Genomic DNA, 24,619 nt, shown 5'->3' on the forward strand with positions numbered 1-24,619 from the left:
ATATAAAAGACAGCACTTTGGAAGTTTTAAGGATTTCAGAAGTTGTATGACCAAATACATATTTCACAATAATCACAAGTGTATAAAAGGGTCCATTTCATTATATATTCATCAGTACAGGGTATTAACAATTTTTAAATTTTTGTCAATTTGACAGGCAAAACTGACACCTTAATTTGACTTCTGGTATTTTTCAGCTTACTGGCCATTTCTAGTATATTTCCATAAATCACCAATTCAAGTTTTCCCACTTGCCTATCAGGGTATTACTTTCTTTATTAGTAAGAGCTGCTGGGTAAAACTCTTTGCTTGTCACACATATCATAAATATCTTCCTGATTTACTACTGATCTTTTCAGTTTTCATAAAGTCCAATCTATAAATCTTTTCCTATGACTTCTTCCTTAAATATAAAGCTCAAAATATCTTTCTACACTCTGAAGGTTAAAAAAAAGTAAATTTTCTTTTGTGGTTTCATGTCGTACAGATTAAGTTTTCTAATGTTCTAGGAGATACTTTCTAGTACTGTACGAGTCAAGGAAATAAGACTTTTTCCCAATATTGTTAGTCTATTGCAGCATAAGAGGATCAAGGAACAGCAAAGTATATTCATTCTGTCATATGAAAATGAACTTCCCAAGGGAAAAACCTGTACCTCGTGAATAGACTAGAGAGGCAGATTTTGAGACAAGGAAGGGAAATGACTGAAGGACTAGAGCTGCCTAACAGAGAAATGAGCTGCCTAGGAAGCACTGAGCTCAGGCCCTGGAAGGGTTCCAACAGCGGCACAGTAACCACCATCAATGCTACAGAGCTGATTTCTGTACTAAGTGGGTAACAAAGGTAACACTCTTCTAAGGTCTCTTTCAACTCAGATTTTATGACTATACTTGGAACAAACAATGAGAGAAAAGTATGTGATGTGAAGAATGCAAACAACTTACAGAAACTGCATGAACAGAAAGGGAGATTAAGGAAAGACACAATAAAATTGCATCTTATTGATGTGAAAAGACCCCACAGAACTAAATCTCCAGGTTTATTTAAATAAAAAGTAGACCGGGTACAGTGGCTCATGCCTGTAATCCCAGCACTTTGGGAGGCAGAGGCAGGTGGATCACCTGAGGTCAGGAGTTTGAGACCAGCCTGACCAACATGGTAAAATCCATCTCTACTAAAAGTACAAAATTAGCCAGGTGTGGTGGTGCATGCCTATAATCCCAGCTACTTGGAAGGCAGGAGAATTGCTTGAACTCAGGAGGCAGAGGTTGCAGTGAGCCGAGATGGCACCATCGCACTCCAGCCTGGGCAACAAAAGCAAAACTCTGTCTCAAAAAAAAAAAAAAAGTATTACTAGATGGCTCCCTTTCCTTGGAAAGTGAGCATGTTCCATGCAAGCTAGGTGACACAAAAGCCAATGAAATTTGAGAAGCCATTTATTTAACCCAGGAAAAGTAAATGAGAGAGGAGCTGAAAAGGGGAAGGCAGGCTGGGCGTGGTGGCTCCCACCTGTAATCCCAGCACTTCGGGAGGCAGAGGTGAGCGGATCATTTGAGGTCAGGAGTTTGAGACCAGCCTGGTCAACATGGTGAAACCCCATCTCTACTAAAAATTACAAAAAAATTAGCTAGGCGTGGTGGTGGGCACCTATAATCCCAGCTACTCAGGTGTCTGTGGCAGGAGAATCACTTGAACCCTAGAGGTTGCAGTGAGCTAAGATGGTGACACTGCAGTCCAGCCTGGGCAACAAGTAAAACTCCATCTTGGGAAAAAAAAAAAAGGAAAAAAAAAAGAAATGAGGAAGGCACAGAAATAAATACCCATTAAAAGGACTTAAATCTTGGACAACATAGGGAGCCCTGTCTCAAAAAAAAAAAAAAAAAAAAAAAATTTATCCAGGCACAGTAGTGCATACCTGTGGTCCCAGATACTTGGGAGACTGGGGCAGGAGGATCACATGAGCCTGGGAGGTCAAGGCTGCAGTAAGCTGTGACTGTGCCACTGTACTCCAGCCTGGGCAACAGAGCAAGGCCCTGTCTCAAAAACAAAAACAAGAAAACAAAAAAGCATTAAAAGGGCTTAAAGTTGATGAGGAACATTTGGGGAAAAAAGAATATTTAGGAATCAGTGTGAAGTCTATCCAAACTTATTGTTTTTCAATTACTCCACAAATGTACACAATATCATTTTAAAAGCCTTACATTTTAAGGACAGAATAACAGACCCAGGCATTGTGGATCAAAGCTGTATAAATCAATAACCTTGCAATTTAAATTTTAGTACAATTGGGAGACATACATACAACTAAAAATATGGAAAAGACACTCAGGATATAATGAAATCTGCATAGTCAGAGAAGGCACTGGCAAGAAAAGGCTTGAGCAGAGACTTGATGGAGAAACAGGAAATTTCCTAGCAAATAAAGACAAGACAGGCTTGGCCCAGTGACTCATGCCTGTAATCCCAGTACTTTGGGAGGCTGAGGCAGGTGGATCACCTGAGGTCAGGAGTTCAGGACCAGCCTCACCAATATGGTGAAACCTCAGTCTTCACTAAAAACTAAAAATGCAAAAAAAAAAAAAAAAAAAAAAAAAATTAGCTGGGTGTGGTGGCATGTGCCTGTAATCCCAGCACCTCGGGAGGTTGAGACAGAATTGCTTGAACCCAGGAGGTGGAAGTTGCAGTGAGCCGAGATCGCGCCCCTGCACTCCAGCCTGGGCAACAGAGCAGGACTCTATCTCAAAACAGTAGAGGAATCAGCATGTGCCAAGCGTGCAAATATAATAAGGGAATACTATAGTCAACCCTATTCACATCAATTTGACAACTTGGAAGGAATGAATCAATTCCTCAAAAACCACAAATTACCACAACTCACCCAGTAAGAAATAATATAAACAGCCTGGTAACTACTGAGGAAATTTAAATTTGCAACTTTAAAACTCCCAAAACATAAATTTTCAAGCCCTGATAATTTCATTCAAGAATCCTGCCAAGTATTTAAAGAATTAACAGCAATTCTATACAATCTCTTTCAGGAAATGTAAAAGGAGGCCAGGCGTGGTAGCTCACACTTGTAATCCCAGAAATTTGTGAGGCTGAGGTGGGTGGATCACCTGAGGTCTCAAGTTTGAGATCAGCCCGACCAACATGGAGAAACCCCATCTATATAAAAAGTATAAAATTAGCCAGGAGTGGTGGCACATGCCTGTAATCCCAGCTACTCCAGAGGCTGAGGCAGGAGAATCACTTGAACCCAGGAGGCAGAAGATGCAGTGAGCCGAGATTTCACCATTGTACTCCAGCCTGGGCAACAAGAGTGAAACTCTATCTCAAAAAGAAAAAAAGAAAAGAAAAGAAAATGGAAAAGGGAACATTTATTCCCAATACATTTTATAAAGCTAGTGTTACTCTGATACCAAGACAAAGATAGTACATAAAACCTACAGAACAGAACTCTCGTGAACTTGATAAAAAGCATCTATAAAAAAACTCCTGCTATGATGAAAGACAGAATCCATTTCCCCAACATCAGAAATAAAGCAAGGAGGTCTGCTCTCATATTGAACATAGTACTAGAATCTAGACAATACAACACACAATACAAGAAGGCTGAAAAAAGGCTGATAGATAAAGGAAGAAATAAAACTGTTCTTATTTGTGAATAATACGACTGTCCATGGGGAAAATCCCAAGGAATCTAAAGGAATCCCAACTCCTAAAATAAATGAATTTAGCAAAGTCACAGCATACAAGATAAAATAGAAAAATCAACTATTTCTATATACTAACAAAGAATTTTGTGAATAATGAAATTAAAAAATAGTATCAGTAATAAATATTCAAAAAATTAAGTACCTAGGTGTAAATCTAACAAAATATACGCAGGAGTTATATGGTGATGACTGCCTAATGACAATAAAAGAAATCAAAGAATTAGCCAGGCGCAGTGGCAGGCACCTGTAATCCCAGCTACTTGTGAGGCTGAGGCAGGAGAATCACTTGAATCTGGGGAAGTGGAAGTTGCAGTGAGCTGAGATTGTGCCATTGTACTCCAGCCTGGGCGACAGAGTAAGACTGTCTCAAAAATAAATAAATAAATCAAAGAATATATTAAAAAATGAGGAGAAATATGTAGATGAGTTGGAAGATTCAACATAGTAAAGCTATCAATTCTCCCTAAATTGATAAACAGATTTAAAGTAATTCCTCTCAAAATCCCAGCAAAATTCTTTTTTTTTTTTTGAGACAGAGTTTTGCTCTTGTTGCCCAGGCTGGAGTGCAATGGCACAATCTTGGCTCACCGCAACCTCTGCCTCCAGGGTTCAAGCGATTCTCCTGCCTCAGCTTCCCAAGTAGCTGGGATTACAAGCATGCGCTGCCATGCTCAGCTAGTTTTGTATTTTTAGTAGAGATGGAGTTTCTCCATGTTGGTTAGGCTGGTCTCATACTCCCCACCTCAGGTTATCCGCCCACCAGTCTCCCAAAGTGCTGGGATTACAGGTGTGAGCCACAGCATCCAGCCAGTTAAGACAATTCTAAAACATACAGAAAGTTCACAGAATTAGAATAGCTAAAAATTTGTGAGGGGAGAAATAAAATGAGAGAAATCAATCTACCTAACTTCAGACTTACACAGCTACAGGAATCAAGACCGTGTGCTAATAGAGAACCCAGAAATAGACCAAAACAGACTCACACAAATATGCTCAACTGACTTTTGACAAAAGTGCATCAACAATTCAATAAAGGAAAGGGAGGCTATTCAACAAATACTGCTGGAGGAACTGGACGTCCACAGGCCAAAAAGTTGCCCTCAATCTAAATCTGACACCTAACAGAAAAATTAATTCAAAATGGGTCATGACTTAAATGTAAAACAAACTACAAAACTTTTAGAAAAAAAAAATAAGAGAAAATCTTCGGGATCCAAGGTTAGGCAGAGTTCTTGACACCAAAAGCACAATCTGTAAGAGGAAAAAATGATCAATTTCAACAAAATTTAAAATTTTGCTTTGCAAAAGACCCTCTTAGAAGATGAAAAGATAAACTACAGACTGAGAGAAAACAAAACCTGAGAAAGGACTAGAATCTAGCATATCTAAAAAACTTGAAAAGCAACAGAAAAAAAAACCTAGAAAACTAGAAAACAGGCAACACATTGGAAGGCTGAGATGGGAGGATTGCTTGAGCCCAGGAGTTTGAGACCAGCCTGGGCAACGTGGTCACACCCCTGCCTCTACAAAAATACAAAATTAGCCAGGCGTGGTGGTATGTACCTATAGTCCTAGCTACTTGGGGTAGCCGAGATGGGAGGATCACTTGAGCCCAGGAGGTCGAGGCTGAGGGTGCAGTGAGCCATGCTGGCACCACTGCACTGTAGCCTGGCTGACAACATGAGAAATGCAAGTTAAAATTACCATGACGTGTCACTATACACCTATAAGAATAGCTAAATTAAAAATAGGGACAACACCAAATGCTGGTGAGGATGTGCAGAAACTGGATTTCTCATACTCTTCTAGTGGAGATGGAAAATAATACGGCCATTCTGGGAAAGTTTGGCAGTTTCTTTTAAAACTAAGCATGCAACTACCATATGACCCAACAAATGTATTCCTGGGCATCTAGCCCAGAGAACTAAAGACTTACGCTTACATTATGAGTTACTGTACATGAATGTTCATAGCAGCTTTAGTCCCAATAGCCAAAAACTGAAAACAACCTAGATGTCCTTCAAACTGTGGCACAATCATACCATGGAATACTACCTATCCAGCAAACTAGATACACGCAACAACCTGGATGAATCTCCGGAATTTTGCTGAGTAAAAAAAAAAATCCAATCTAAAAAGGTTACTAACTGGGTGATTCCGTTATATTAAGTCTTGGAATGACAAAATTATAGGAATAAAAAACGAATTACTGATTGGGGTTAAGGAGGAGGTGGGGCAGCAAAGAAGTGAGTGTGGTTATAAAAAGGCAATATGGGATCCTCCTGGTTCTGGGAACATCCTTTATCTTCACTGTACCAATCAATGACAATATCCTGGCTGTGGTATTGTACTATGGGTTTGCAAGATATTGAGGAAAGCTGGGTAAAGGGTACAGGGTTCTCACTATACTGTATTATTTCTTACAACTGCATATGAATGTACAATTAACGAAAAATAAAATTTAATTCGAAAATAAGTAAAGTTAGCCTCAAAGCAAATTAAGTACAATTAAAAAGAAATCTAACATCACCTAAATGAAGTGCTCTCTTCTGTTCAAGTGTGTTTGGATACGATCTCTATGAATCAGAGTTCATAAAACACACCTTCCTCACCAGCACCCCTCAATTTTCCCTTACTCACATGCACACAAACACAGCAACTGATACAAGGCGGTCCAGACTGAAAAACTGAGATTTCTTTAAATACACGATAGAATAAAGAGAGGGAGAAAAATCCTTGTCCAGGCTCTATAAAACAAACCAACGGTGTCACTTTGGACAGATCCGCTACTCTCTCAGCCTACAATCTGAACTGTTTCTACAATTTAAACTTCTCCCGTAGGAGGCTGCTTAGTGGAGTAGTTCACAAACTTTTTGGTCTCCAGTGTCCAAAGAGCTTTTGTTTACATAGATTACAACCAATGATGTTTATAGTATCAGAAATTAAAAGGGAGAATATGTTTTTAAGAATACACAAAGGCATACTCCATCGGCCCTCCAAACGGTGGTGAGATCATTCCACATCATGTAGCCTTTGGAAAACTCGATGTACGCGACCTTGGTACTATTATGAAAATAGCTGTAAACAAACTTTGAAAACCGCTGGCTTACTAGCAAGCAAGATAAATAAATATACAAAGGTAACTGATAAGGTTCAAAACACCGAACAAACGCATTGTTTTAGAGTACAAAAGTGTCACGGCGGGAAAAAAAAAAGGTTCAAAACTGTAATGGAGGAAAACTTGGACCACACCGTTTGGTAAAACGGGAGAGCTTCTGAAAAGCCAGGGAAGCCGGGCTTTCTCCTACGGTCAGGAAGGCTCGGAAATGCTCACAGCTGTAAAAGATGACCGCTACTGAATCCGTCCGCACGCGCCTTCAATACCGTTATCGCCGTGAGAGACCTACAATCACCGTTACGGATTTGACTTTTGGCAACGTCCCGACGCTGGCGCCGCGCCCCTCGAGTCTGGGTCCGACCGCGCCCAGGCTCCGCAGAGGATCCTCTCCCGCCCAACGCGCCCAACCGCCGCGGAAGCCGGGGCGGGCGGGGCCCGAGAGGGCGCGGGTCACAATCCCCGACCGGACGAAGCGACCAGCGGGCCGGGGAAGTCCCGCGGGGGCCGGGGAGCGCAGGACAGGGGCCCCGGCTTCGGCGGGACTCACCAAGTGCCGCGCCACCTCGGAGGATGCCATGGTCGCGGGCGGGGGTGAGGCGAAGCGGCGGTGTCAGCCCGACCCCGAGCTGCTGGCACTTGGCGACGGCGGCGGGAAAACCGGAGGGCTGCACTAACGGGAGGGGCACGGGGTGGGACCGCCTCGTTGACAGTGAAGGGACAAGGGCGGGACCGAGAAGGCGGCCTCCGGAGGAGGGGGACGGGAAGGGGGGACGCGGGGCGGGGTCGAGGCGGACGCCCTACGGAACACGCTGAGCGTTTGGCGCGCGCGAAGCAAGCCCCTCACAGGGGCTGCCCTAGACGCCTTAGAGGACTGACCGTCAGTGTGGGGCGGGCAGAAGGAGAGCCGCAACTCCAGAAAGAGGGAGCGAGGAATGAAGGCGGGGACTGCAGAGCAGTGATTGCAGCCTTGCAAGGCCGGAAGTGGGCGGACCCTAGAGCGGGACCGCCTAGGTGGGTGTGGCCGAGACCTCGGGGAACGGAAGTGGGCGTGACCTGGTGGCGTGGGCCTGGGGTGGGGGTGCGGGGGGCGTGTCCGCTCGGGCGCGGCCCAGTGAGGCAGTAGCCTAGCCCTTCGGCCGCAGACGTGGAGGCGGGTGGCCAGCTGAGCTCGCCAGCCTCCATCGCCGTCGGGAGCCGGCCTCTGGGAGCCCGCCGCGATGGGACCGGGCTGAGCGTCCCGCTGGCGGGGCAACAGCGCGGTCCAGGATGGAGGGGTCGGTGGAGCGGGGCCCGGAGGCGGACCCGGGCCTGGAGGCGGCGCTGGGCCCCGAGGCGGTGCTGCGCTTCCTGGCAGAGCGCGGGGGCCGGGCCCGGCACGCCGAGCTGGTGCAGCACTTCAAGGACGCCTTAGGCGGCGAACCCGAGCAGCGCGCCCGCGCCCGCGCGCGCTTCAAGGAGCTAGTGAACGCAGTGGCCACGGTGCGCGTCGATCCCGCCGACGGCGCCAAGTACGTGCACCTCAAGAAGAGGTTCTGTGCGGGGCCGCCCGCGCCAGCCGGGGACCCGCCACGAATCCAGGTGACCGCCGAGCCTGAGGCCCCCGACGGCCCGGCCGTACCCGAGGTGCGCGATCAGCTCCCCGACGCAGCGGTCCCGGAGGCGCACCCTGGACGGGGCCTCGAGCCTGGCGACTGGGAGCCCCCGGCCGCTGCTCATAGGCCGCCCCTAAGCGCCAGGGCTCCCTGGAAGAACTCGCGGCGCGACGTGCAGCCCCTACCCCGGACGCCGGCCCCGGGGCCTGGCGAGGACCTGGAGCCCCCGCCTCATGGCTGCGAGGAAGCGGACAGGGGCAGCTCCCTTGGGGGGGCCATCGCGCCGAGGCCAGCCCGCCAGAATTTCCGCGACCTGGTGATGGGCAGCTCCCCGCAGCTGAAGAGGAGCGTGGGTCCCGGGGGCAGCAGCCAGAGAGGTCAGTAGTCCCTTATGACTTAGTGACTTCATGATTCTAAGTCCAAGTGACTCAAACTAAGGTCACTGAGTAGATGACACTGTGAAGCAGGAAAGAGAAAAGGAGAGGAATCAGCACAGGTTTGATGCAATTTTGGAACTACTGAGCTTAAGGTTCCTATGAACACCTTGGATCCCTCAAACAGCTCCTATGTAATCACCCAAATCTTTAGTCAAACATATAATTCGGGTAAATTTTACATTATCAAAAACAAATATACATGGCCCAGTGGTAATTCTCACTTGTCTTGAAGTTTCCACTGGCTCCTTGAGACCTGAATTGTTCCACACTGATAAGACCAACTGACTAAAGATTCAGCTTAACTCATTAAGCCAGTTAGGCTTAGTTTTTAGGCTAAATATAATTATACCATATTACTAGTATCAGGCTGCAGTTTATAAAATATTATCTTATTTTTATAGTCAGAAAAAAAATAAATCGGCTGGGCGAGGTGGCTCACGCCTGTCATCGCAGCACTTTGGGAGGCTGAGGTGGGTGGATCACGAGGTCAAGAGATCGAGACCATCCTGGCCAACATGGTGAAACCTCATCTCTACTAAAATACAAAAATTAGCTGGGCATGGTGGTGGGCACCTACAGTCCCAGCTACTTGGGAGGCTGAGGCAGGAGAATTGCTTCAACCCAGGAGGCGGAGGTTACAGTGAGCCGAGGTCATGCCACTGCACTCCAGTCTGGCAACAGACCAAGACTCCATCTCAAAAAATAAATAAATAAATGGTCAAAAAGAAGAAAAAAGTTATATATATTGAAATGGGGGAATTATTATTACAATGGGCAATTGCTACTACAAAGATTAGAAGCAATAATTATGAAAATTGAGAGAAATGAATGTAATGTGACATTAAGCAGTAAAAGAATACAGGATTGTGTTGACTAATATATAGTTACAAGTAAAAATGATTTCTGGATATGAACAAGCATTATAAAGTCTGATTCTTGGTGGGAGAATAAATATTTCCTTCTCTTTTTTGATATCTATTAATATTATTACTCATGTGAATTTAACAAAGAAAAAAGAACACAGGTCTTCCTCAAATATCTACAAAAATGCATTTAATCAGCTGCTATGGATTGAGTGCCTACTATGTTGCAGAAACTGTCCTAAGTACTGGGGATGCATAACTTAAAAAACAGAAAAATCTCTGCTCTTATACAGCTCCTATTCCAGTAAGGAAAAGACAGACAAAAATCTAAGTAAAATGTACATCTTGCTAAAGGACAATAAATGAAATTAAAAAAAAAATAAGGCAGGAAAAGAGGATAGGAAAGGTGGAGGTAGCATGAGCAAGGGATGGGCACCTCTACCCTGTGTTTACTCGCTTAGGGGAGCATAAGAAGGAGAGGGGCTGAAAACTGAAAAGGTGGGGACTAAAAGGATAATCTATGCAGATGCTGAAATCATCCAGAATTCTGACAGGTCTAATGTTACAGAATTATAGGTAGCCAGTAGCTAAACCATCAGGCACCAGGGGAGGTGGGGGTCTCAGATGAATGCAACAAAGGCATGTGGTTAGCAGACAGTATTGACAGCTGGGTGTTGGTCAGAACTGTTAGCTTACTAACAGAGGAGGATGATCTGGAAAGTGACAGGAGGTGTGTGGCAGTCAACTACTCCATTTACAGATTCTAGGACACAAGGTGAATCCATTAATGACAGAAGGTTCCTAGACAACCCCTCTGAGAAAACGTTCAGTCAACATAAAAGTAGTCAAATATTTCTGTATTCTGACTAAAATCACAAATATATATAAAGGAAGGCTTGACCTGTTTTATTTTGTTTTGTTTGCGATGGAGTCTTGCTCTATTGCCCAGGCTAGAGTGCAATGGCACAATCTCGACTTACTGAAATCTCCGCCTCCTGGGTTTAAGTGATTCTCCTGCCTCAGTCTCCTGAGTAGCCGGGATTACAGTCACTCGCCACCACGCCAGGCTAATTTTTGTATTTTTAGGAAAGATGGGGTTTCGCCACATTGGCAAGGCTGGTCTCGAACTCCTGACCTCGTGATCCGCCCACCTCCGCCTCCCAAAGTGCTGGGATCACAGGCATGAGCCACTGCGACTGGCCTGCTTGACCCATTTAAACCCAAGAATAGCAGTGGGCAAAATTTTCTAGGAAAATTTTCTAGGAATCTGTGGAATAAGACACAGGTAATAACTAACTAAAAATTCTCACTAATTTTTCAGCCACACTGACAAACACTGTCATGCTTTGATGATGTCCTGTTCCCACTCTGAGGCAATCCTTTTGTCCCCAGTCATAGCCTCCTCTGGTTACCACGGCTGCACCAAGGCCCTACAGGGTCTGGCCCCACCTACTCTCCAGCTTCATCTTGCTACTGATGTCCTCCTCTAGCATGTTTCAGACATGTCAAAGCTCCACCCACCGGCCCTTTACAATAGCCATTCCCTCTGCCTGGATGTCCTTCCCATCCTTTGTACCATACAAAGGTTCTTTCCCTCCAAGGGCTTACATTATAGTGAGGAGAGAGAGTCAAACAAGAAAACAAAATGTGTAAGTGCTGTGAAGGAAAGAAATAATGTGATAGAGTGTAACTGAGGTGGCAGTAGGGAGGAGATTTTCACAAAGGTTCAAATGCAACTCAATAGAGAAAGGACAGTTAAAAAAAAACAAAAACAAAAAACAGGACTGGAACAATTGGACGCCCATATGCTAAAACAAGCAAAAAGAACCTCGATTCATACCTGGTACCATACATAAAAATAACTCAAAATGGAACACTGACCTAAAAACTTCTAGAAGTATAAAATCTTTGTGACTTTGGGTTAAGCAAAGACTTTTTAGCTACAACACCAGAAGCACAATCCATTTAAAAAAAAAAAAAGTGACGAACTGGACTTAAATAAAAATCTTCTGCTGTTCAAAAGACGTACTTAAGAGACTGAACTGGGCACAGTGGCTCACACTTGTAATCCCAGCACTTTGGGAGGCCCAGACAGGTGGATGGCTTGAGTTCAGGAGTTCAAGACCAGCTGGGCAACATAGTGAAACCTAGTCTCTACAAAAAAATTTTAAAAATTAGCCAGATGTGGTGGCACATACCTGTAGTCCCAGCTACTCAAGAGGCTGAGGCAAGGGAGACAGAGGAAGACCTGGGAGACAGAGGAAGACCATGTCTCCAGCCTGGGAGACAGAGGAAGATCATGTCCCAAAAAAAAGAAAAAAGAGACTGAAAAGACAAGACAGTCTTTTATCCTTTTATAGAACACCTGTAAATCATCTGCATCTGTCTCATAAAGGACTTATATAATAACAACAAATATACATATATATATATATTTAAAACTTATACAACTCAATAATTAGACAATAACCCAGTTAAAAATTGGGAAAAGACTCAACACTTGACCAAAGATATACAGATAGCCAATAAGCACGTGACAAGATGCTCAACATCGTGAGTCATTAGGGAAATGCAAACTAAAACCACAGTGAGATATCACTACATACCTATCAGAACGGCTAACAAAAAAAAACTAACAATATCAAGTACTGGCAAGGATGCAGAGCAAGCAACACAGACTCTCACTCATCACTGGTAGGACTATAAACTGGTACAACCACCTTGTAAAACAGTATGACAGTTTCTTTTTTAAGTTAAACCCACACTTACTATACCACTCAGCAATCCTACTCCTATATACTGACCCAAGTGAAATGAAAACTTAACATTTGGCTGGGCATGGTGGCTCACACCTGTAATCCCAGCACTTTGGGAGGCCAAGGCAGGTGGATCACTGGAGGTCAGGAGTTTGAGACCAGCCTGGCCAACATGGTGAAAACCCGTCTCTATTAAAAACACAGAAATTAGCCAGGTGTGGTGGTGCACGCCTGTAGTCTCAGCTACTCAGGAGGCTGAGGCAGGAGAATCACTTGAACCCAGGAGGCAGAGGTTGCAGTGAGCCAAAATCAGGTCACTGCACTCCAGCCTGGGCAACAGTGAGACTCCATCTCAAAAGAAAAAAGAAAAGAAAAGCCGCTGGGCACAGTGGTTCATACCTGTAATCCCAGCACTTTGGGAGGCTGAGATGGGTGGATCACCTAAGGTCAAGAGTTCAAGACCAGCCCAACTAACACGGAGAAACCCCGTCTCTACTAAAAATACAAAAAATTAGCCAGGTGTGGTTGTGCATGCCTGTAATCCCAGCTACTTAGCAGGCTGAGGCAGGCGAACAGCTTGGACCCGGGAGGCAGAGGTTGCAGTGAGCTATCGTGGAACTGCACTCCAGCCTGAGCATTAAAAGCGAAACTCCATTTCCAAAAAAGAAAAAAGAAAACTTACATTCACACAAAAACCTGTAAAGGTATACAGTAGTCTCGTTCATAATTGCCAAAAACTGGAATCAGCCCATATGCTTTTTAAAGGGAGAAAGGTTGAATAAACTAATTGTGGCACATCAATACAATGGTATATGACTCAGTGATAAAGGTGAGTGAAAGAAGCCAGCACAAAGGCTATGATAATTCCATACAACTGACACTGTGGAAGGCAAAACAATAGGGGCAGAAAACTGGACAGTGGTTGTCAGAGGATAGGATAAGGATAGAGGGTAGGATAAGAGGTTGACTACAAACACCACAAGGGCATTTTGGGGGGTTATGGAACTAGTCTATATAGCTGGTGGTTATACAGCTGTATGCCTTCACCAAAACCCATTGAATCTTATACTAAAAAGGGTAAATTTATTGTATATAAATTGTACGTGAATTCAAAAAGTTAATTCATAAGAGTTTAACAAAATTTTCTGACTAAAAGGTAGGTAAATGAGAAAGTGTAGCTAACAAAAATGAATCAGAATATCTGCGGATGAACTAAATAATATATGTATAATTTTTATTTTTGAGACGGAATCTCGTTCTGTCACCCAGGCTGGAATGCAGTGGCACTATCGGCTCACTGCAACCTCCACCTCCTGGGTTCAAGTGATTCTTCTGCCTCAGCCTCCTGAGTACATGGGACTACAGGCCCGTGCCACCACACCCAACTAATTTTTTGTATTTTTAGTAAAGATGGGGTTTCACCATGTTAGCCAGGATGGTCTCGTTCTCCTGACCTAGTGATCCATCGGCCTCTGCCTCCCAAAGTGCTGGGATTACAGGTGTGAGCCACCACGCCTGACATATATGTATATTTTTGTAATCAACAAAAAGAAAATATATAGCAAAATATGCAAATACAAAACAAAATTAAAATATTTTCTCCAACTGTTCAACTTGTAATGCTGTAATAGGTTCTTTGGCCTTCAGAGTTACATGGAAACTATAATTCTTTGCTATACAACAGAATCTCTGTTACTATATGACAAGCAGCCTATCTTCTATCAAAACAGAGAGCCCCTAGAAATTCTCTCAATGACCCATGTCACGAAGAAGAGTTAACATGACGTCATTATAAATGTATGTTAAGAAGGCTGTTAGAATTAACTGTTTATAGTAGCAACAGATGCTGCAACATTAAGAACTGCCAAAGCCCAGAATGAGATCTGGGGCAAGGAGGTACAAAGACAACATGGAAGAAACAAGAGATATTTTGTGCAAGCGTGTCTGACAAAGTTGCATCTCATCCAAAAAACTGGAGATAGCAGTACTCACTCAGCTCATGGGCTGGGAAGTACCTGCCATGGTTAATGCACTTCAGCAACTGGTAGCATTTAATTACCGTAGTAAACATAGTTACAGCCACAAAGGACAAGTCCACAGAAAAATATATCTTGACTACTTTATTACCTGCAAAGATCTTTAGAGATGGCCCGGCATGGTGGCTCACACCTGTAATCCCAGCACTTTGGGAGGCTGAGGTGGGTGGATCACCTGAGGTCAGGAGTTCGAAACCACCCTGACCAACAAGGTGAAACCCCATCTCTTAAAAACAAAAACAAAACAAAACAAAAAAACAAAAACAAAAACAAAAAAACCCAGATCTTTAGAGATTACTAGACCACTAAAAACAAAAATATATCCAAGGAAGTTGAAAATAATAGCTAAAAAGTTCCCTTTCATTAAAAAAATATTTGCTCTAAGGAAAAATTTAAAGCTGTTTCCTTCATGAATGGTAACTCAGAACTGAAAGGCTACTCATGTTAAGGTTGAGCATATCAACAGTGTGAGACAGTGAATCTTCTTCCTGTCTAAAATGTCTAGCTAGCTCTTCTCCACTAACCCGTGCCCATCTCTATCTTTACTACTTAGCACAATATTGAGCTTTTGTAAAAAGCTTTCATTCTATTTATGTAAAGGTAGTATAAACCATAATCACACAAATAATTTGTATTTTCCAAAAATTCATATTAGTAAGCTGCATGGATTAAGAATACAGTTTCCACAGAAACAGTATTACAGCTAATCTCCTGAGCAGGTTCCCAAATGCCTCATTTACGCTATAATGTACAGAGTATTTACAGTCTTAGACTGTTTTCAAATCTAGTAGCAGACTAAGAAGGAAGTTGCCCTATTTCTAGAATGGTTAACTACAGATCATGCATTCTCAATGGGGGCAGTACCTGTATTCTCTCTCCCCATAAACAAAGCAGAAATTGGTTCTTGGGAGGACAAAAATAAATGAATGAATGAATGAATGAATGATTGGTGTCCCTCACCAAAGCTCAAGCTTACCTGAAAAATGTTTATTCTTTAGTACTGGATTCCTCCAATTAGGGAGAACTTAAAGTTAAATTAATTACTTGGGCTAATCAATTTAATAAAAATTAAATATGTTATTAATTACATTTTCTTTAAATTTAATTTTTCTCCTAAGAGGGCAATAATGAAAAAAAAGGTTGAGAAAAACTGTTCTAGAGAAACCTTGAAACAGGCAAAGTTTTTTCCCACCTCCTTTTTGCAGCCCTCCCCTTCCCTGATTCCCCACCCAGATTACCCTAAATCAAAACTACCTACCTGTGTTCACCCCTAGGGAAACTCTGACTTCCTTGATTCCCAGGATCTCACTAGGTGTTAGGAAAGTCACCCACTGACTAACCTGACTGGGGGTATCTATACTTGTATAAAAGGACAAAAGGACTTTCTATAAAGTAGATTTCATGCAGTGTAAATGGGAAAAAAAACCTTAAGATTATGCTGGAAATAAGGAAAAGTTCAATGTCTGTTTCTGAGGCCCTGACTCAGGTTGAGCAGAACTAGCCACTAAATTGTCAATGGGAACATTTCTCATCTACACATAGAACTACCTTAGTCAACCATTCCTCTTTTTTTTTTTTTTTTTTTTTTTGATGGAGTTTCACTCTTGTTGCCCAGGCTGGAGTGTGCAGTGGCGCGATCTCTGCTCACTGCAACCTCTGCCTCCCATGTTCAAGTGATTCTCCTGCCTCAGCCTCCCAAGTAGCTGGAATTACAGACATGTGCTATAATGCCCAGCTAATTTTTGTATTTTTAGTAGAGAAGGGGTTTCACCATGTTGGCCAGGCTGGTCTCGAACTCCTGACCTCAGGTGATCCACCCGCTTTGGCCTCCCAAAGTCCTGGGATTACAGGTGTGAGCCACCATGTCCAGCCAAACCATTTCTCTTAAAATGAAGGTCTTTTATAACAAAGGCAGCTTTTTATTTTAATTTTTAAAAATCATCTGAGTAATTCTGGCCTAATTTAGAGCTCAAAGTGATATTCCTGCCAAATAGTATATATGCAGCTAAGGAAAAATTTCACCATGCACAGCTTCTATTTGTCCATGAAGAAACTGGGATACAGACTACTCACAAAACATTCAAGGTATCTCTCAATATACTCCCTACCTAATAGTTCACAATTTATTAACTCTTTCTATGTAACATGCACTCTAAGACAATAGGACTTTCTTGCTATTCCCATAAAAATGGACCACACAGAGGGCAGGATAAACTTGATCTGATTCTTAAGGGAGGAACGTGAAGGAAATCAGAGAAAATAGACACACTTCTACCTTATTTTTGGTAAGCTCCTTGGTCATGTGATCCTAAGCTGATGAAGCTAGTGTAGAGGGGTCGGGGAGCCCATCCTACCTGGCACAGACCAGTAGCCTATTTACTAAAAGTAATACCAACAAAGTATAAGTGCTATATCCCAAGCTACTAAATCACGATATTCGTTTTTATCATATTTAACATCAGAATTTAAAATATTTGTAGTAGACATAAATTCTACAAAGTGTTAAATTTTCTAAATAAAGCATTATCTAAATCAACTTTACAGATATAATCGGAAGAAAATGTAAGAATTAAAGTTCTCATTACAAAAACTTTCAGCATCAAGCATTTTATAGTAGAAATGCTCAAAATCTAAAGCAGAGACAAATTAGATTAACATGGTTGAAAACAAGGGTCCAATATGTATTCTTGAAGAGAGGAATCTATCCTGTAGTAGATTATAAAAATTTAAGAGCATCTTTCTCCTTTTCTCCCACACACCAAAATATATCAATCAATCAATCAGTCCAAAGAGAGTTTGGGACCACGTTATAATGAGAATCAGTCTGGGAATATCTGAAAAGCATGACACTATCAGTGTTACAGCCTAGGGAAGTTGGGGTTTCATTAGAACATACATGTAGATGAACAAAAAGCTCCTGGCTGGCTGCAGTCATTTATAATTTATTCATTTAACATTCAACAAGAATAAAATTGTCCAAGATTATGTACTTTCCATACAAAAAATAATCAACACCTGTCCTCAAAGATGTATGAGTATGGCTATGGAGGATACTAAGAATAACACAAGTTGCTCTTCCTGAAGACAGATCATTTAATTAAGGATGAAAAAATGCAGAGCTTACTAGATGCAAAAGGTTAACAATGCAAAACCATAAATTAGGAGGTACCGCAAGGTAGCATATGACCAAATGCCAAATAAGCAGTATCCCTAGCGTTGGGGGCTGCGGTTCTGTGGGAAAGCTTCAGAGGAAGTGGCATGGGAACTGAGTCTTTCATTATACAACAATTATAGGATCTCCAGATGAAGAGATGGGAATATCCAAAGGCGCGGAGGTTGTAATTACTGGGACATGAAAGAAAATTAAGAATCACAACTTCAAGACAGAAAGTATACTAATGAGGGAAGCCTCTGAGATACAAAAGTTATCCTCACTGAAGAATATCTGAGAAGGAAAGAGAAAAAAAGAGTTCAGAAGCATTGTAGCTAAAAAACAGGAAATGACAAACTCAGACAGGAATTGCAAAGATTTAGACACAACGTTAAAATAAAGGTAAGGATAACTGAAAAAGTGGAAGATTATGGCTGTGTTTTTCGGGATAGGAAAAGGCAGTCAGTAGACTGTACTTAACACTACTTCAAGATGCACTATCTCAGTCAGCAATAACAAACTATACCGTCAGGATCACCTGAATCATAGAACAGATGCAATTCCTAATGGGGTCATGGTGGAGATAATGGCAGAGACAATATGGCACAGAGCAGATATCATGATCACCAGCTGTGATTCCTTGAGCAAGACATTAAACTTCGATGAGTTTTAATATCCTCTTTCTATCAAAAAAAAAAAAAAAAGTCTGAAAAGGGCCAGGTGGCTCACGCCTATAATCCCAGCACAGCGGGAGGCTGAGGTGGGTGGATCACCTGAGGTTGGGAGTTCAAGACCACCCTGACCAACATGGAGAAACCCTGTCTCTATTAAAAATACAAAAGAAATTATTCTGGCGCATGCCTGTAATCCTAGCTACTCAGGAGGTGAGGCAGGAAAATCACTTGAACCCAGGAGGCAGAGGCTGCAGTGAGCCAAGATCGCCCCACTGCACTCCAGCCTGGGCAACAAGAGTAAAACTCTATCTCAAAAAAGAAAGGTCTGAAAATCTGTTGAGTATCAAATGAGGCCGGGCGCAGTGGCTTACAGCTGTAATCACAGAACTTTGGGAGGCCGAAGTGGGCATATCACGAGGTCAGTAGATGGAGACTACCCTGGCTAACACATTGAAACCCATCTCTACTAAAAATACAAAAAATTAGCCAGGCGTTGTGGCATGCACCTGTAGTCCTAGCTACTCGGGAGGCTGAGGCAGGAGAATCACCTGAACCCTAATAAAAGTGAAAATAAAACATATCAAAATCTGTGGAACAAAACTAAAGCTGTGCTTAGAGGAAAATTCATTTTTTTCTTCATCACCTAGAATTACCATACAGCATGGATTACCCTTGTGAATATACTTAGTCATTTTTTATTTTTCAAGCCAAGTCTCTGATACAATATGCATAGACTTTGATCTTTAATTTACACCATGTTATAGAACTATTGCTGCAGTCAAGTTATATTTAAATTAATAAAGAATTATCAGGCAAAAAAAAAAAAAGCACATATTAGAAAGGAGAAAATTTCAAATCAAGCATCCAAGCTCCTCCTTTGAGAACGCAGAACAGAAAAAGGGCAAAATAAACCCAAAGCAAGCAAAATAGAAGAGGAAAATATAGAAGGAAATAATTCTTAAGAATAAAGATCAGAAATCAATGATATTGAAAACAAAAACAATAGAAGTCAATGAAATGAAAAGCTGGTTCTTTAAAAAGATGGATTAAATTGACAAACTACTAGCAAGATTGACAGAAGCAGACACACAAATTACCAGTATCATGAATGAAATAGAGATACCACTATAGATCCTGAAGACATCGAAAGGATAATAAGGGAATACTATAGTCAACCCTATTCACATCAATTTGACAACTTGGAAGGAATGAATCAATTCCTCAAAAACCACAAATTACCACAACTCACCCAGTAAGAAATAATATAAACAGCCTGGTAACTACTGAGGAAATTTAAATTTGCAACTTTAAAACTCCCAAAACATAAATTTTCAAGCCCTGATAATTTCATTCAAGAATCCTGCCAAGTATTTAAAGAATTAACAGCAATTCTATACAATCTCTTTCAGGAAATGTAAAAGGAGGCCAGGCGTGGTAGCTCACACTTGTAATCCCAGAAATTTGTGAGGCTGAGGTGGGTGGATCACCTGAGGTCTCAAGTTTGAGATCAGCCCGACCAACATGGAGAAACCCCATCTATATAAAAAGTATAAAATTAGCCAGGAGTGGTGGCACATGCCTGTAATCCCAGCTACTCCAGAGGCTGAGGCAGGAGAATCACTTGAACCCAGGAGGCAGAAGATGCAGTGAGCCGAGATTTCACCATTGTACTCCAGCCTGGGCAACAAGAGTGAAACTCTATCTCAAAAAGAAAAAAAGAAAAGAAAAGAAAATGGAAAAGGGAACATTTATTCCCAATACATTTTATAAAGCTAGTGTTACTCTGATACCAAGACAAAGATAGTACATAAAACCTACAGAACAGAACTCTCGTGAACTTGATAAAAAGCATCTATAAAAAAACTCCACACAAGAACTTATGCATCAATGTTCACAGCAGTTTTATTCCCAATGATCAAAAACTGGAACCATCCCAAATATCCAACAAGTGGTGAATAGACAGACAAATTGTAGTATACTAAACTACTGATACATGTTACAACATGGATGACTAGCTAGGTGTCCCAATAGTGATTTATTTACTGGGATTTGAGTTTTTAAAAATATGCATTATGTACATTTTTTACATAATCATATATTCTTATATAGATATAAATGCAGATATAAATGTCTTGAAGGGTAATAACAGACTATTGAGAGTGGTTACCAGTTAGCAGTGGACTTACAGGTTGGGGTGAGAGGGAATTGCTTTTTATTGTATATAGCAGGCAGAATTCTGAGACCGCCCCTAACACTGATGCCCCTGGTGCACATGAACTTTCTCCGACTTATTTCAAATGCTAACCTAGGTGTCGCTGAGAAGAGATTTTACAGATGTGATTAAGGTCCAAACCAGTCAACCTTAGAAATGGAAAGTATCCTGGGTGGGCCTGACCCCTCAATGAGGTAAATCCTTTTTTTTGAGGCAGAGTTTTTGCTCTGTTGCCCAGACTGGAGTGCAATGTGTGGTCTTGACTCACTGCAACCTCCGCCTCCTGTGTTCAAGCGATTCTCCTGCCTCAGCCTCTCGAGTAGCTGAGATTACAGGCACACACCACCATGCCCAAGTAATTTTTGTATTTTTAGTAGAGACAAGGTTTCACCATGTTGGCCAGGCTAGTCTCAAACTCTCGACCTCAGGTGATCCACTCTCCTTGGCCTCCCAAAGAGCTAGGATTACAGGTGTGAGACACCATGCCCAGCCATGAGGTAAATCCATAACAGGGCCTAGGCACTTCCTTGTCAAAAACCTGAAGCATGAAGGGAACTCCATCTGCCAGTTCTCCCTTGCTGGCTTTCAGAACGGAATGGTCTCTAGGAGCTGACAACCCCCAGCCAGCAGTGAACTGAAGTCTGCCAACAACCGGGAAGAGTATGGAAGGAAAGCCTCCAGATAAGAATCCAGCAGCTGACTCCTTGAGCGTGAAATCCAGAGCAGAGAAGGCAGATGGGCCATGCCTGACCTTCGACCTACAGAATTGTGAGCTAACAAGCAGATACTGTTTTAAGCAGCTAAATTTGTGACAAATTGTTATGAAGCAACAGAAAACTAGTATACTATATTCTCTTTTGTGCCATTTGAATTCTTTTTAGTCATGTAGGCATGTTGTCTTCATATTTTTTTAAAGATCGTGAAGAAGCACTAGGCTTCCTCCTCATGCAAGTATTCAAGATGATAAGAATTTCATAACTTGTTAAAGTTGTTATCTGACAGGCATATGCTTATTATATAACAGTTGAACTAAATGGCCTCTAGGATCCCTTATAGTTCTACAATGACAGGATTTTAATGTAACTGAAAAAAGAAGCATTTCAAAAATGAATGTGTGGTCCCCATGATGTAACACAGAAGAGGGGCCAGGGAAAAAGAAAGTAAGCAATAGCCACTGGATGGACTTGTCACTGAAGATTACTAGTGACTCCGACAGTAGTCTCTGGAGGATTAAACACAATTCAAAAAGTCTATGAGGAAGATGGAATAGACTGTTAGTACAGTGAGAGAAAAACATTAAAAGGAGGGTAGTTTGTCAAATTAAAATTTATCAATATCGTTGATATAAGGAGAAAGGGGGAAAAACAAGAAGAGAGACTACAGTTATTGGAGCACAGAACTAAAGGAAATTATTTAATCTTATTGAATTACTGGCCAGGCATGGTGGCTCATCCCTGTAATCCCAGCGCTTTGGGAGGCTGAGGCAGGTGGATCACTTGAGGTCAGGAGTTCAAGATCAGCCTGTCCAACATGAGCAAGACCCAGTCTCTGATAACAATACAAAAGTTAGCCGAGTGTGGTGGCACATGCCTATGATCATAGCTATTCAGGAGGCTGAGGCACGAGAAATGCTTGAACTGGAAGGTAGAGGTCGGATGAGCCGAGACTACGCCACTGCACTCCAGCCTAGGCAACAGAGCGAGACTCTGTCTCAAAAACAAACAAACAAACAAACAAACAACAACTTGTTGAATTACCCATGTTTGTATTTGTAATTTCCTTTCTAATTGAAGTTTAAAACTCATCTCTTTCAACAAATTACATTTACTTCCTCTTTTTAAACACAAATTTCAGTATGAATTACCAAAGCCATACCTGCAGGCCCTTATAAGCATCAGGTCTAATCTTGCATTAGGGAGGCTTCTGGCAGGACCACCCAAGGGCTCCCTAAACGCTACCATTCACAGGAGTTCTATGCACCCACCATGTTCTGCAGTGTGCTCAAACAACAAATCACAGCCGGGCATGGTGGTTCTACCTGTAATCCTAGCACTTTGGGAGGCCGAAGCAGGCAGATCACTTGAGGCCAGGAGTTCCAGACCAGCCTAGCCAACATGGAGAAACTCTGCCTCTACTAAAAATACAAAAATTAGTCAGCTGTGATGGAGCATGCCTGTAATCCCACCTACTTGGGAGGCTGAGGCATGAGAATTGCTTGAACCTGGGAGGCATAGGTTGCAGTAAGCTAAGATCACACCATTACATTCCAGCCTGGGCAACAGAGCAACACTCTGTCTAAAGAAACAAAAACAAACAAATAACGAATGAAAAAAGAAACAAGGCCAGGCACGGTGACTCACGCCTGTAAACCTAGCACTTTGGAAGGCTGAGGTGGGTGGATCACCGGAGGTCTGGAGTTTAAAACTAGCCTGGCCAACATGGTGAAACCCCATCTCTACAAAAAAATCCAAAACAAACAAACAAACAAACAAAAAAACAATTAGCCAGGCATGGTGGCAGGCACCTGTAATCCCAGCTACTCAGGAGGCAGGAGAATCGCTTGAACCTGGGAGGCGGAGGTTGCAGTGAGCCAAGATCACGCTACTGTGCTCTGGCCTGGGCAAGAGAGCAAGACTCTGTCTAAAAAAAAAAAAAAACAGAAAAGAAACAAAAATATTTCCTTAATGTCAGATTATGGATACTCAATTATTCAATCCATCATCGACTTTTCACTTGAATCAACAGAAAAATTAATTCACGTTCACAGTAAGTACAAACAGAAGTCTTTATCAGAAGAGTCTATGAACACTCCAAACAGTTATTTTAAAATCATAGAAGCATTTAGAGTACAATGTGGTATCTATTTAAGGACATACTCACTCTCTGTTCATCATCAGATCCTTGTGAAGACATACAAGTAGTTTTCGTTGCCATGTGAGACTGAAAGAGCTGAAAAAGGAATACAAAGGCTTAAAAGGAAACAGAAACATTTCCCGCAAAACCCATTATCTAAATAATATATTTACATGAATAAGGTGTTACAATATTGTTGTTATCACCAAGTTTTGACTCGTAGTCTACACTATTGAATTGCGTTTGAAATTGTGGCTTTCTTAATGGATAGGTATCTACATAAGTAAATAACATATAATATTCAACATATGCAGTAATACACTTACACACAAAAAAATTGTAAGAAATTAGTAAACTCCCATTTACAAGTAGGGAGACAAAGAACTTTATTTTTACTTAAGTTGCTTTATAGGATTAAAAAGGGAAAATAAGCTATTTCATTTTTAAAGACACTCTAAGAGCCAAGAAGTCCCTCAAAATTAGGTATGCTCCACTGCAGTGTGGCAGGGGAAATATAAATGTCAAGAATGCTACAATTGCAGAGTGGTGGGGAAAGCAGGGATTTTATAATTTGAACAAGTACCTTAGTCACCAATTAAAATAAAAATAATCATTTATAGAACTCATATTACATGTCCATATCACTATGCTAGCTAGCTCATTAAGTTCATTTTCTTATATAATCCTTACAATACATCTGAGCTATACATATTATCATTCTCATAGCCTAGATGAAAGAATTTGGATTCTCTATTTTTTTTTTCTTCAAATATCTTTTTTTTTCTTTTGTGTTTTAGGTTTTGGGGTACATGTGAAGAACATGCAAGACTGTTGCATAGGTGCATACGTGGCAGTGTGATTTGCTGCCTTCCTCCCCTTCACCTATATCTAGCATTTCTCCCCATGCTCTCTCTCCTCAACTCCCCACCCCCCACTGTCCCTCCCCTATTTCCCCCCAACAGACCCTAGTGTGTAGTGCTCCCCTCCCTGTGTCCATGTGTTCTCATTGTTCAACATCCGCCTATGAGTGAGAACATGCGGTGTTTGATTCTGTGTTCTTGTGTCAGTTTGCTGAGAATGATGGTTTCCAGGTTCATCCATGTCCCTACAAAGGACGCGAACTCATCGTTTTTGATGGCTGCATAATATTCCATGGTGTATATGTGCCACATTTTCCCTGTCCAGTCTATCATCGATGGGCATTTGGGTTG

The 24,619-nt window shown here is 42.0% G+C and overlaps 1 protein-coding gene across 1 annotated transcript; it reads left to right on the forward strand.

Moving 5' to 3' along the window:
• Nucleotides 1-8,100: 8,100 nt before the first annotated feature.
• On the forward strand, nt 8,101-24,422 carry LOC105710146 (ankyrin repeat domain-containing protein SOWAHC-like). The gene is made up of 2 exons (XM_064372148.1): nt 8,101-8,803; nt 24,206-24,422. Exons 1-2 carry the CDS (start codon nt 8,101-8,103, stop codon nt 24,265-24,267), a joined length of 765 nt encoding a protein of 254 aa, XP_064228218.1. The 3' UTR covers nt 24,268-24,422.
• The last annotated feature ends 197 nt before the right edge of the window (nt 24,423-24,619 follow it).

This window comes from Aotus nancymaae, unplaced genomic scaffold, assembly GCF_030222135.1.
Source record: "Aotus nancymaae isolate 86718 unplaced genomic scaffold, 86718_ANA_hifiasm-v0.15.2.pri h1tg000970c, whole genome shotgun sequence".
Lineage (NCBI taxonomy): Eukaryota > Metazoa > Chordata > Mammalia > Primates > Aotidae > Aotus > Aotus nancymaae.

Bases quoted from the DNA above. Each gene is read 5' to 3' on its own strand.
- LOC105710146 (XM_064372148.1), top strand. From the start codon at position 8,101: ATGGAGGGGTCGGTGGAGCGGGGCCCGGAGGCGGACCCGGGCCTGGAG. The intron at 8,804-24,205 runs GTCAGTAGTCCC...TTTGTGTTTTAG, and splicing joins CGGGGGCAGCAGCCAGAGAG to GTTTTGGGGTACATGTGAAG.